The 14,915-nt window shown below is 34.2% G+C and overlaps 1 protein-coding gene across 4 annotated transcripts; it reads right to left on the bottom strand.

Moving 5' to 3' along the window:
* Positions 1 to 215: 215 nt before the first annotated feature.
* LOC145597844 (pectin acetylesterase 5-like) lies at positions 216 to 14,565 on the bottom strand. Of its 4 annotated transcripts, none has more exons than XM_081654096.1 (12): positions 14,233 to 14,565; positions 14,054 to 14,136; positions 9,746 to 9,875; positions 7,114 to 7,193; positions 6,915 to 7,004; positions 6,498 to 6,622; positions 5,379 to 5,439; positions 4,718 to 4,771; positions 4,540 to 4,617; positions 4,359 to 4,464; positions 1,271 to 1,413; positions 216 to 636 (listed from the first exon to the last, which is right to left on the bottom strand). In XM_081654096.1, the coding sequence occupies exons 1-12, from the start codon at positions 14,432 to 14,434 to the stop codon at positions 523 to 525; spliced, it is 1,266 nt and encodes a 421-aa protein (XP_081510222.1). In that variant the 5' UTR covers positions 14,435 to 14,565; the 3' UTR covers positions 216 to 522. The 4 variants fall into 4 exon arrangements, with proteins under 4 accessions (XP_081510222.1, XP_081510224.1, XP_081510225.1 ...); XM_081654098.1 differs by lacking the exon at positions 14,233 to 14,565 and adding an exon at positions 11,701 to 11,811; XM_081654099.1 differs by lacking the exons at positions 14,054 to 14,136; positions 14,233 to 14,565 and adding an exon at positions 10,575 to 11,420.
* Positions 14,566 to 14,915: the final 350 nt, after the last annotated feature.

The raw sequence follows: 14,915 nt of genomic DNA, 5'->3' as shown, positions 1-14,915 counted from the left end.
CCAATTCGAAGTTTTTTCCTGGAATACGACCATCAGATTACCGCTTACTTAAACTATTTTCCTTGACCACAAATATATATTTCATCTTGGTACACCTTATTTCCAACTCTTTTGAACTCAAATTGGTATTGCATTCCTTCTTTCCGACTCTTCATCCCTATATTAAGATTTATTGCTTAAATTATGCAAAATAATGCCAAAAAAAAATTGTTAAATGATGACATACAATTATAGTAAATTTTCCAACACCTTGAATTTTACAACCATGAAGGCACCATGTAGAATTTCTTCCATATTCAATTTATTGTTCAATATTACAAAATCAACATCTAATGGGTTATTTAATTGTAAGAAAATAATAATCAATTGGCATTTTTTTTTCTTTCAATAACAAAGAAATCTTTAAAAAAAAATGTTTAACTGAAGCTTCTAAAAAAGAGGTGGCTTAGTGGAGTTTTTAATCTAAGTTATCGATGTTATGTCGATTCATCCATCCGCCAATCCCAGAAGTCATGAATTAAATCAAGCCTGTGTGAAGTCCATGTTGAAACATGACGGATTACATGGAAATGGGCAATCAACTCGCTTTGCCAGTTCCTTGTTGAAATACCAATCACCAACAGTCTCTGCAATTGTCTTTTGAAGGAAGACAGATAAAATTGAAATCAGTCTATTTGGTTTGCAAATATATCAGCATGATTAACAGGCTAAACAATAACAGTAGCTTCACGTTTACAATTTTACATTGAGCCTGATGATTTGTACATCTAACATATTAATTTGCGCATTTAATAAAAAAATTTGTCATTGCCCAATGTGAGTTATGTGACAACAGACAGATGAAGAATTCAATGGGTAAAGGGCATCTATACAAAATAATCACATACAATCTTTATAAAATAATGACATCGTAGCAAACTAGATGTATGTCTCTTACCCACATTATAAAGTTACACGCTCTACATTAGACAATTAATTTCTAAGCTGCCCAAACAAGTGGATGGAAATCATGGAACTTAGCTTGATTGGTAGTCTAGGGGGTACTCAAAATTTTGGATTGAATCTTGTCTACATCATTGCAATGTCATTCTCTTTCAAAAAAATAATAAAAAAGATCCTATTTGATCCTGTAAAATTATATGGCTCATTTAGAATGTAAATATATCAAGAAATAATCACCCCTTTTTTCCTATAACAAAACAATTTGTAAAAACCCAAATGTTGGAATGCTCATATTTTATAACATCCTATGTTATGAACTTCGACTTACCTTATTGTTGACTTTTGGAGAACTGGGCCCATGCCATGTTTCCATCCACGTTTGACAGTGAATGAAGCAAGAATTGATGAACATTCCCCATTCAGCGTTCTTCTTAAATTCACTAAGTGCATTTAGCAAGGAGCTTCGGAAACCTGAGCCATTTACAGTAGAATACATTGAGATGCATGGACATTCAGTCATGATTCATGAAACAGTCAAACAAAATAACAAAAAAAACATACAACTACAAATGCTTTCACCCATTTCAAAGCGATCTCTCTCCAAATTAGCATGAAAATAGGTGAGGGTTCTCCGTCACTAAATATGAGATAAAGTAGACAATTAACTATGAACTCCTAAAATGGAAGGTAGCATATCTTTTCAACAAGCTGAGCATACAGAATTAAATATGAAACCCCAAAATATAATGTAAAAACAAGTCGACACATCCAGTTGATAAAAACTAAAATCTCATCCTTAGTTAACATTTATCACACAAAAGCATACAAAGAGTTAAGAGAGCGGAAAAATTACAGCAACTTGATAATTGAGTTCAACAGAAAAGATTTGTTATAATTTGTTTTATAGGTTTCCTTCAAAATTAATTTAGTCCATTTCCAACAAATCCAACAATCATAACTTGCACCAGCCCAACTTAGACACTAAATACTAGAACTAACTTAGCTTCCAACAAGAACGTGAAGTTAAGTGGCCCACATATGATGATATGAAGAGGCAGCATGTGCATGCTCACTTGAGACAATTAAGAATATACACATCCCATGATACCATCTTTGTAATTCCTTTAACCCAAATCCCAATTGTATTATAAGAAAAGAAGATTATTAAAAATAAGTCTCAGATGCAGTCCAACAAGTCCTATTTAAGATAAGTCAACAAATGCTCGATTGCAATAGGTAACTCTTGAAAATTGAGACAAGTCTAACAGGAAGATTATTGCGAAAGGAATACACTACCAACACAGGGAAGCCTAAAAGGGACAAATGGGATCACATTCATAAGTAGGAGCTTGTTTGGTTTAAGGGAGTCAATATGAAATCAAAAAAGGTCAATTTCTGAAGAATTTGGGAATGAAGTTTTTATCATTTTAGCAGATCATTTTAAATATGAATGGAACAAAAGTTAATCATACAAAATATTTAGCTAACATAACAAAAGGATTCTTTTAATTCCATCACAGTAAAACAAGTAACAAAAAGTAAATTTCTTTTGCCCCTGTAAATTTTTCTACGTTGCGTTTCCTTTCAAATCCAACCATCTTAAAAAATCAGACAATCTTGTTAAGCTTAAACAGCTACTTTTCACATGAAAAAATGTGGAGCTCTTAAAGTGGTTCATGAGTGGTCATTTATGCTACGATTTCAGTTCCATTTCCTTAGATTCCCCCCCCCCCCCCATTATCGTCACTTGTTTGCCTCTTTTCTTAGCTTTTTCTCGTGTTTTCTTTCTATGTTGTTAGTTTACGTGTTTATGCTTTTATTAATAGGTTTACTTTTTTTTCCCCCCCCTTTACTCATTTCGTTCTTTTTCTGCATATGTAGGCAGATGGAGGAGAAAGAGCATTTTCGTGGCTTGCTTCTATGGTGCACAAAGCAGAGCATCGCGGGGTGCATTGCGGGCACAAGCTAGTTGAGGCATAATCTTGGATTTTGAAGCAGAAAGTTTAGAGCACCCTCATCACGGCTCCAGTGCGAGCGTGCACCGATGTTGCACAGGTGCGCTGCCAGGGTCTGCGTCTGTAGTTCTGTACCCAGCTGGACGCAGACGCGCATTCCATAACCAAGATGCACCTGACTGTAATATTTCCAGATAATTTTGTGCTTTCTTCAAAAGCTTGTTAGTTCTATAAATAGTTCCAATTATTCCTCTTTGGAAGAACACATTAGATTTTAATTAAGATCAAAATTTAATTTTCAGCAAATTAGAGAGAGAAAAGAAAGAGGGAAACACTTAGCTTAGGGCTTGTTTGGCATCATTTTTTGTTTTCAGTTTCTTATTTTTTTGAATACTAAAAACCAAAAACAGGAAACAAGAAAAAGGTGTTTTTACTTTTCTGTTATCAGTTTTCAAAATTATCATGATTTTAATAAGTCTAAATAATTTTTGATTCATTATGTGACATATATAATATACTTTTAAAAAACAAAAAACCAAAAAACAGAAAACCACAACAATGTCAAACGAACCCTTAGCTTTTGGATGATCTTATAGCCAACTTTTGAAGATTAATGAAGCATGATTACTTGATTAGTAGTTAGTTCTCTTTATCTCAATCCTTACTTCCTTTTGTCTACTTTATTGCTTAAAATTTCTCATCTTGCTTTTGATAGTTTCATTAATCCTTCATCCCTTGTTTTATCCTTTATTTGGTTTAATTATCATGCTTAGCGCTCATTGTGAATCTCATTAATTGATGAACATGATTAATTTAATTTGTCCTTGTTTGTACCTCTTAATATACGAATTTTATGACGACAGTGTGAGTTTGTGAGTTTGGAGTAAATCAACCACTACCCATAGGCTAGGGGGTTGTATCCTTGATTGATGAACATGATTAATTTAATTTGCAATGCCTTCTCCTACCCTTAATTGGATAGTTAATCTTGATCCACTCTCTTGGGTGTTTTCTCTTATAGTTTAATTCTCCTATCTGTATATGCTAGTAGTTAATCATTTAGTCAACTTAGTAACCTCTCCTTTATTTGAACTAGCTTAGACGTTGATATTGTTTGGTAGTGTTTATTTGTTCCCTGTGGTTCGATCCTCAACTTATCGCTAAACTTGTTTAGAGGTGTGTTTTGGTTTTATAAATATTGTTTGGTTAAGGAATTATAATGACATATTTTTCCTTGATCAGTGGTTTCTACAATCACAGAAGCACAATGGTATCACAGAATAACAACTAAGGATCTTAACTTAGCAGTATTCGGATATAACTAACAGAAGAAATTGATTTTTGAAAAAAGGGAATTGTGGGTCATTCCTAGGAAGAAAATGATACTAGTAATGTATCTAGTGCTAGGAGGGCAGCGCTATCAATTTTTATCAATAAAATTATTCTTTATTACCTATTTACCTTGTAATATGTCCAGTTGATGGGAATTACAATGTTGAATATTTAGTCTGCATCTTCGCCATTCATCAGGGAGATCTGATGCAACTGGTATCAAGACATGTTGTATCTGCAAATACTCAAGTCATCATAAACAATATAGATATATTGCATAAGTGCTTTTATTCCCGAATGAGAAAGCTACCTGCCAAAAATCATATGCTGGATTGACGAGAAATAATGGGGTATTTACGCTTCCAACAATTTGTTGAGGAAAAAAACACTGCAATATCATATGATATAATAATCAGTTGTTGCGACACATCAGTAAGTCAGAAAAATTCCTTGCATAGTTGCATCAGTTATAGGTAAAAGATGCTTACCAAGGATGGCTCCATTTTGGCAACACAATCAGTTGACAATGATTTGGCTGCACCCTAAAATATTTTAAACATAAATCCATCAATACTGAGGATTTATACTTAGGAAACAATATATGAGCTCATGTTAAGTATTAGGAATCGTCACAAAAATGTTATACTTAAAGTATGAAGCAAAGTTGCTCTAACAAAATTTCAGACTAACACGTAATAACAAAGGGGAAATTGAGGAACATCTCTCTCTTAAAAGTGTTTATAGCTGCCTACGTAATCAGATTCTTTAAAAGCTTTGGAAAGCATTTCTGTAATTTTTCTCACACCAAATATGTCAGTCACAAGTACAGCAAGGTATATACAGAGTTGAGTAGTGCAGAATACTGACAGCGTTGTCTTAATTACTTTTATACTGCCTAGCTTTCTGTGTTTTCATTTTTAAGGGCAGAGGTGGCAGCAAATATACAAAGTAAATTTGCACCATTAGGAAAATATATTTTCCAGATTAAATTATTCCAAATTATAGGTAATGCTAGTGCAAACTTCTTTCTCAACGACTTTTTAAAATTACTTCTCTCCAGAAAAGTGCAGCACGTCAGCAGACATAATGAAGCGAACATAATGCCCTTTGTCAATTTTGCACATAAGATTGAAGACATAGAGCTCTCACATGAAGATCAACCACATTCTTATAAAACAACTGCATAGTGCGCCTTCCATTGATATCCTTCCTGAAATAGCAGTAGCAGCATATCAAATTAGAAGCTCAGAATCTCTGTATAACCTCATTTTCCCACGCCAATAATCGCGATAAATTGTTTATTTTCTTTTATGTTATTTTGCAAAAATCCACTGATAAAAATTCTAGTTTAGCTTTACTATTCACCTTCAATCCTTAGATTACCGCTGTCTGCTAACAGGTCACATTCAAGCACACAAATTACAAATGCAAAACGCAACTTGAAACTCTAACCTCTAATACAAAAACCTTGCTGAACAAGTCCTGAAAAAAGGAGAGAAGAAAAGAAGAAAAAAAAGGAAAAAGGTCTAATTTTGGGAGAAAATACACAAAATGCTGTACAACCCTGCATAAATCTAAATTTGACATTAATTAGAAATAAATCAAAATAAAGAATATTTAGATGGATAAAAACAACTTCTTGTACTCTTTATTAAGCTTGTGGTGTTTTACATCTTCCCTACCACCCCCAAAAAGAAGGGAAAAAAATCCCACAAATACATGCATACGGCTACATTTAACTTGCAAATTAAAACTGTGCCACACCAAGTAGTGCTCCAAAATTGAAACCAACTATTATTAATTCATCAACTAACAGCCCTTACATTTCCAATCACTAACAGCCCTTACATTTCTTCCTTACTGAGATGAGTAAACTGAAACATTTCCAATCACTAACAGCCCTTACATTTATTCCTTACTTCATCAACTAGTGCTCCAAAAGTAAAACCAACTATTATTAATTTTACCTCAAATCCTAGAAATTCAACATTCTTCAAGCATCTATAATGCATCTGACATTGCAACATTAAGAGCCTCAACTAATGAAACTTCTACCAATTTTTACGAGGCTTTCAGAAAGTAAAAAAGGTTACATACTAAAGAAACAGACAAAACAGAAACTTAAACTATGGTATGATGATAAAAATCTTACAGAAAAATAATCATGTTTCGCAGCCATTATTCACACCACAATGTGTTGCATGGATATTTATATTGAAGACCCTTAACAGATGTTTGCTGTAAATCAAAGTCAGGGAAAAAGCATACTCATCAAGGAAAAAACTTGCATCAGCGAGACACTTCACAATAGCAATCTTTGGCAACTTAGCACGAAAGTCATCACAATGTATCATAGTAGCAAGCCCACCGGCAGAGCATCCAGAAAGAAGAGCCTGTGAGATTATCAGATGTAATAGTAAGAACTATTGTTTCTCAACTTGTACAACTTGTTATTTGGGAATACAACTTGTACTGCTTGGCAACAAACAGGGAAGAAAACCAACTAATTATTAAGCAAACTGACTAAAGGTTGTCATGAGTAAAGAGAACTAAAATAATTGCATTTGAAGAATATCAAAGTGTCTAATTGAAGAGGTTGGACATCAAAGGAGTGCTCAGAAGGGGCAAGCAGACAGTACATGTGTAAGTATATAGTCAAAGACCTCATATTTTACATGTACATACCTGTCTAGCATTAGACATTCCCTTAGCTAGAAGTTCATCCATGACTGCTTCCCATATGAGCTGACCTCTAAAGAAAAGGGATGTTCCATTCTAAAGAATTGTCATGCAAAAATAATTGACAAGAAATTCATAGTCAACAATTTGTAAATGAACAACATAATCAATTATCAAACAGTAAGATCAGATCATTTTGTCTTACATGAAGTTCATTATTCGGGTGCCCTGTAAAAGATGAACCATCACAATAACGTATCTTGACTTTGTTCCAGTTGAAAAAATCTAGAATTTTCACAAAACAGATACTTCTAGGTAAGTGGAAGAACATTGAATTGTACATTTAGAACTCAAAACTAATACTTTATTGCGATAAGAGTACTAACGAGGATAGCCCACATTAAAGAAAGCGTGACAAACAAAATTGGAAATGAGATTTCAATACAGGAAATTGTCAACAGAAAATTATGAAGCCAGTTACTAGAAAAGCATTGGCAAAATAATTCACGATTCATCAAATAATGGAATTTCAGTTACAAATAAAAATCAGCTGGACAGCTAGTAAAAACAAATAATTGTAACCATGACCATCCATCTGGCTCTTCATTTACTCTTTAAGTAGGCTATGATATCTATGTTAAATTTTCCACAACTGAATCAGTTACACTTCAACCAAACTAAAGCATAAGTGAGGGTCTGTAGAAAGTTGTTTCATGTATTTACAAAAAAAATAATATATATCACAGGTATATATATTACACATGCATAAATAATAATTGGAGTGTGGAAGAAGATGTTCTAGCACCTTGTATCAGACTATGATTTTATAAGTTCAGGAATCAGGATAGCTGTTAAATTCAACTTCTTGTCGGGGAAATTTTGGGAACAAATATTACAAAGACTCTAGAGTTAAAAAGAAGTTAGTGTTACTGGATGCAGTTCATAGAGATTCAATAAGATTTAAGAAACCATTTAATTCAAGTAAGAAATGGAAAGGAACCTCAAAAGAGAATTAGGAAGAAAGAATACGAAGATAAGAAAATTAAATTAAAATTTTAATTTGAGTAGGCTAAATGATAATTGTCCTTTTTTTTTTTTTTTTTGAGAGAAAGCAGGGGAGGATTCATTCATTCATTGTGGGACAAATTGTCCATAATTACATAAGGAGTAATATCCCTAGGACAACAATTAGACCAAGTTTGTTCAACACCATAAGGGATAAGACGAGCTAAATGGTGTGCCACAAAATTCCCCTCCCGCTTTACATGAGACCAAGTAATAAAATCAAAGAAAGAGCATGTATCAAAAACATCATCAAGCAACGAATCCAGATCAGACAAGTATGTAGAAGTCTTCGAAAGCCTTGTGATAACAGTGCTGTTGTCAGATTCAAGAACGATCTTCTTGAAGCCATGTTGCTTGGCTAATCTGACAGCGTAAAGGGCTGCCTTGCACTCAGCTAATTCAGGAGACCAGAAGGCCTTAGCTCTTCTAACACTAGCAAAAAGAACCTCTCCTTGGCTGTTGCGCGCTACTGCACCGAGCCCAACCCAACCCTCGATGTTAAGAGCTGCATCGCAATTAACTTTGATACAATCAGAGGGGGGTGGCTTCCAGACTTTCGAACTTCTTGCCTTCCTTATGCCTTTGCAGCCATAAATTTTAGAGTTATACTTGTCATAATCCTCCACCAGATTAGTCATTCTCATGAGGACGGTGAAGTGGGAAGTTTCTTTGTTATTAAATACTTTGTTGTTGCGTCTTTCCCAAATCAACCAACCCCCCTTCTGCTTCATCTCACTAGCCACAAGGCCCACAAGTCCCGCCAACAAACTCCTCTCCCCTTAAATCTTCCTACACCAGGGCATCATTAATAGCTACACATCACCAAGCAAAATTCATCTATCACCCACGTCAAAAAAAAAAAAAAAAAAAAAAAAAAAAAAAAAAAAAAAAAAAAAAATCTATCACCAGCCATCTTCTTCAGGAAGAAAAATTATCATCATTATAGTCACCTAATCTTCTTTCTCTTAGCCATTCAAGAAATTTCAAACCAGCTTCGGTAGTTTAATTAACATTTGGGTTTTGGAGAGTAGGTAGTTGAATTCAAGCACCCAATGCCCATATTGCTGTGAATTTTCACCTCTAGCACCACCAGCCTAATCCTTTCCTTCTCCATCATCACCACCCTATGTCAGCCATACGCCCATCTCCCCACTCCACCATTCACCTCAGTACCAAGAGCAGTCTCCCCACTCCACTCCACATGAGCCCAAAACTCCAAAACCATCAACTGTCTCCCAGGACCTTCTCACCAAAATCACTCTCACTCTACTTCATTAGAATTCCCTCTCTTAACAATTTCAAGCATGGTGCCCTTCGCATTCTGGACAAGGTAGTTGCATTGTCTCCATCACCCTCCACATTATTGCCCCTCAGATTACATTACTCTTGAAGCCACTGCCTAGGAACCAGGCACCACAATCTCAATCACCCACCGATAGACAGATTGAGAGAGACTATTAATCTTTAGTCTTGAACATACCAGATCATGTGAAGCAAAACTGAATGAGAAACTGATCTGAATCCCAAGGGAAAGTAGGGCAATCAAATTAAGGTAAATGAGACAGCTCCATTCAAATTAACCAAAAAACATAGTGAACTAGACACTAACAACAAGAAAGTGGGATAATGCTCTTTTCCTTTTTTTCATTAGTGATTCCAAACCTAACGACCCAATTGATCATAAGAAATTGGATATATCATACCTTTGATGCATAATAAACACTAAAAAACAGGTAATGGGGGACTATTTTAAATGATTTATAGCATTATACCAGGATTCTGTGCTGGATCATTGCTCAAAATTCCAGAAAATTGAACTTGTCGATCCATGTATTCTGAGGAACCCAGTGATGTTGCTTTCCTTAGAGAGCATGTTTCAATTGAATCACACCAACCTCCACCCTATAAGATAAAAAGTAAAAATTAATATATATATATATATATATATATATATATATATAATAGAAAAAAATAATACTTCGTAATAATAATTATTATAATAATGATTGTTCCTAGTTCAAAATAAAAATAAAAAGTTTGTCGTTACTCGTAGAATGGTTACTCCCTCAGTCTCAATTTACTTGTTGCATTTGACCAATTTTAATTATAGCTTTTTGATCAAAATGCAGCAAGTGAAATGAGATGGAGGGAGTACAACGAATCCTATCCAGAGATGCTATCCAAATGAAATCTTGAGGAAAGGAAATCAGATGTATTGCAATTTAGTTGGTGGGGATATATATAGTTGTTACTGCCACCTAAATAATTTACACGTTTGACTTTTTTTCACTATTCATCTACTAACTTTGACCAGCGAGTTTAGTAACATATAGAAAACAAATTTATCATGAAATATATTGCTAAATAGATATTAATATAAATTTTCATAATATCAACTTTTTTATATTAATTTTAATATTTAATCATATATATTTAAGATTTAACTAGTGCATTGGCATGTGTGTCAAGTTTCTCTGTCAGTTATTCAAGAAGAGAGAGAGAAATCATAAAAATGTTTTTCAAAAAAAAAAAAAAGAGAAATCATAAGTGAGGACAAGGTTGGTAGGAGAGAGAAATAATAATAGATTAGTGGGTCCTTACCAATTAAAGAAGTGTTGTAATTATTATGAAATGGATGAAAAGGGAAAGTGTTGCGATTATTACGAAACGAAGGAAGTATATAGTAAACAACTTAAAATCAATCAATCAATCAAAGCCTTAATCCCAAAAGTGGGGTCGGCTAACATGAACCAAATTTGATTATTCCGTGTAGTCATCAACATAAATCTTTCTCCTCCATCCCTTACGATCCAAAACTTCATCCTCACGTAAATCCATGCACTTCATATCCTTCCTCACTCCTTCCAACCAAGTCATCTTTGGTCTCCCTCTTCCTCGTTTAATCCCTCCATGGTCCCACTCTTCCACTCTTCGCACCGGTGCACCCTCGGGTCTCCGTCTTACATGTCCAAACCAACGCAGACGATTTTCCCTTAATTTATCTACAATGCCCGCCACACCTACTTTCTTGCGAATAACCTCATTTCTGATTCTATCTCTTAAAGTGTTTCCACACATCCACCTTAACATGCGCATTTCCGTAACCTCCATCTTTTTAATATGCTCTTTCTTAGAAGCCCAACATTCTGTACCATAGAGCAACACTGGTCTTATGGCAGTCCTGTAGAATTTTCCCTTCAACTTTAAGGGAATGCTGCGGTCGCATAGCACTCCCGTGGCCGCTCTCCATTTAAGCCACCCTGACTTAATCCTGTGGGTCACGTCTTGATCAATGTCACCATTCTTCTGGATGATCGACCCTAGGTACTTAAAACATTCACTCATGGTCAAATCCTTTCCATCCAAACTCACCACTTCATTGCTTGTCCCCCTCTGAGTGCCAAAACGACATACCAAATATTCAGTCTTACTCCGACTTAGCTTAAACCCTCTAGATTCCAACCTTTGCCTCCATTGCTCCAACTTGACATTAACCCCATCCTTAGTCTCATCCACCAAAACGATATCATCTGCGAACAGCATACACCATGGAACCTCATCTTGAATTGGTCTAGTTAATTCGTCTAGAACCGTTGCAAAAAGAAAAGGGCTTAATGCAGACCCTTGATGCAATCCGATTGTAATAGGGAAATCTTTTGTCAACCCTCCGCATGTCCTCACATTTGTTGACACATCCCGATACATATCCTTAACTAGGTCTACATACCTTCGTGGGATACCTTTCTTCAACATTGCCCACCAAAGTATCTCTCTTGGCACCTTGTCATATGCCTTCTCTAAATCAATAAAGACCATATGAAGATCTTTCTTCTTTACCCTATAGTAAACAACTTAGTCAAAAAAAATTAAAAAATAAATAAATAAAATTCTGTGAAAAGTCAAAACAATGTATGTATTGTGAAACGGTGATAGTATTAGATACTGATTAGGACTTCCTCAGCACACACGTAGTTTCTCCCTCCGTCCCTAGTTTGCCCCTCCAAAAATCACTTTATTAAGGCTTGGACAAAAAATGTGCACATGGGTTGACACAAATATCAATGAGGAGAGAGATAGAGAGAGTGCAAGTGGAAAAATATGCCAAAAGTAGTATGGAGCAATCTTATGGGGACACCTTAAAAAGGCAAGTGGAGCAAACAATTGGGACATAGGGAGTAGGACTCAAGCTTCTTACTCTTTAAGAGGGTTACCTAACCTAATATGCTGTACACTTCAGCATGTGGAACAGGTACGAGAACGCAGAACTCTATTTAATCATGTCAAATTAGCCCAACAGTATTTCAGTGTTACCAACTTTCGCGTTCCTAATATGCGTTTTGTGGAGAGGGTGGCTTAGGTATAAGGCAACACTTCAATTTGGCAGATACAAAATGCAGGCAACAAGCGCTATATTAAAATTATGGAAGATCCTTAAGGACAGAAGCCTTTCTCTATTCCTTCTTCATGAATTTATCAATTGTTCTCAACTTAATTGTACTATTTAAATATGAGCACTATAGTCTTACTACTTGGAACTGTCAAGATAGTAAGAAACCATAATGAAATGTCAAACTTTAATAATAAAGGTGAAACTAGGTGAGATGGAGTGATGAATTTGTAATACTAAAGGAGAGGGGGAAACTATTACCCTTATATGGGAGTAACAGTTCCTATCATCCTTCCCTCCCCTTCATACTAACACCACCTTATTGTCGATACCAGAGGCGGAGCTACATTGGTGCACACGGGTGCACGTGCACAGCATCTTCCCCAAAAAAAATGAATTTGATTTTTTTTTTATAAAATAAAAAAATATCAAAGAGACCCATTATTATAAATTACAGGTCTCTTAGATGCTAGTAGTAATAATGCAAAATTCACTCACCCACTCCTGCTTTATTCCCGATGCTTTTTATTTTGTTATTTAAGCCTCAGGGTCATTTTTTTGCTATTCTTTATAATAATGGATTAAAGAGATCTGTTATATTGAAAAAAACAGGTCTCTACGGTCATTGGACTTTTTTTTCTTTTTTTTTTTCCACTATTAAAATGATGGATGGGTACTATTTGTTTGTTAGATGTTATTTGTTGTAACTTTGGCTTGTAAGATGATATTTTAAGTATGGATTTAGTATGGTTGTAGTATGAAATTGAGTTCTATTTATGGATTGAAATCAATTTGGTTGAAATATAGGTTTTTTTTTTTAATATAATTTTTAGATTGAAAAAAATTATGAACTAGACCCAATTTTTATTTTTATTTTCTTTTTGTATTTTAATATGTGATTAATAAATAATGGTGAGTCACCAGCTTGAAAATCCTAGATCAGCCATTGGCCGGTACCACACCTCATCCCATTAATCACCACCTCTACTTACGTTCATCTTCTTAGTTTGACTTTTATATCCCCTTAATTGCACTACCATAATATAAGCATGCCCTTGAAATTAATTTGGGAAGTAAATCAGCAAAGTTGTTAGCAAAGTTGTTAGATGTTCAAGAGCTAACTTATTTCTCAGAAACACTATTACCACGTATCTCTAAAAGCAACCCCGATTGTCAGTTCAATTTTCACTTATCCACCATAACCCCAAACTGACTATGCAAAAACCGTATAAGGCTCCCATGTTCAATTCAATCCTAAGATTATGGTTCACTAAGTTCAAATACGTTCGAACTTTCGAACCATAGTCGAATGTCAAACACTCGAACCCATTTGATAATATCAACAAGCAAAGAGAAAATTATCATCTGATAAAATTCTCTTACACCTCTGTTCATCAAGAGGTTAAAAAGAATTTAACTAAAATACAATCACAAAACCAACCACATCCACAAGCTGATGATGTGGTAAATATTTGTGGGAAAATCATATGTTTTCACATTCACACCCAAATTAAGTCCAAAAACCTTTAATTATTAATTAACAACAATAAAATACAGCCATAAACTAAATTTATGCTTTTTTTTTTTTTTTTGAATTAATTGATTATGCAAAACATCTACTACTCCGTAAAAAATTAAGCTTAATGTATGTAAGCAATATGAAAACTTTCCAAGAAACAAACACAAATCCAACCTCAATGTGAAGAACCCATTTGTCAGATCCGGATCCAAACCCATTCTGGAAATGATATCCGGGCAAACTCCCATCCAAGCAAACTGCAATTTGAAAATTAAAATCGAAAATAAAAGATAGAAAATTCCCAAATTCCAATTAAATAAAATTATTTGAAAATAAGGGAAGATTAAACTTACAGGCTCCTCTTTGCTTGGCATTGCGAAGGAGAGTTAATGGGACATAATCAGAGTTAAGAGAGAAGAGTGCAGTTTTTTTAGGGGAATTGAAAATGAATGAAAAAGAGAAAAATATGAGTGATAAACCAACAATTGCAGTGATTATGTCCTTTTTGCTTAATTTTCTCCACCATGTAAGTGTTGATATTCTTGAGATGACCATTATTTGGTGAATTTTAGAGCTTGCATCTAGGAATCACAAACATGAAACATGTTCATTGCGAAATTTGGTCAGTGGAGTAAGGAAAAAAAATTAGGGACTTTTTGTGTTTGGTGAATAGCTTAAAAAAGTAATAAATTAATAATACATTTTAATCATTCAATGGGTGATTTATTTCTTATAATCTCAATTGAGGATTACTCTATACTATCTAATAATTTTAACTAGATGAAGCCCGTGTGATGTATGGTTTGTTTGATTTTATTTATTTATTTTTTTTTTTTTTTTTTTTTTTGTATTTATAAGCTAAAATTTGTTATATATTTAGATAAAGTTCCTAATATTAGAAGATAATATTTAATGAATTTAAACTTAAAAATCCCATTCGCCAATTTTGCTTACGTGGCATTTGAATTATTTAATTCTAAAAGAAATTACTTATCTCTTATTTAATTGGCTACTACTAAGATTTATAATTCTACAT

This window comes from Chenopodium album, chromosome 20 (assembly GCF_948465745.1).
Source record: "Chenopodium album chromosome 20, dcCheAlbu1.1, whole genome shotgun sequence".
Classification (NCBI taxonomy): domain Eukaryota; kingdom Viridiplantae; phylum Streptophyta; class Magnoliopsida; order Caryophyllales; family Amaranthaceae; genus Chenopodium; species Chenopodium album.
The sequence above is the reverse complement of the archived record's forward strand: the minus strand, read 5'-3'. Positions and strand labels throughout refer to the sequence as shown.

Bases quoted from the DNA above. Each gene is read 5' to 3' on its own strand.
- LOC145597844 (XM_081654096.1), bottom strand. From the start codon at position 14,434: ATGGTCATCTCAAGAATATCAACACTTACATGGTGGAGAAAATTAAGC. The intron at 7,005-7,113 runs GTAAGACAAAAT...ACAATTCTTTAG, and splicing joins ACCCGAATAATGAACTTCAT to AATGGAACATCCCTTTTCTT. The intron at 637-1,270 runs GTAAGTCGAAGT...TTCCTTCAAAAG, and splicing joins CTCCAAAAGTCAACAATAAG to ACAATTGCAGAGACTGTTGG.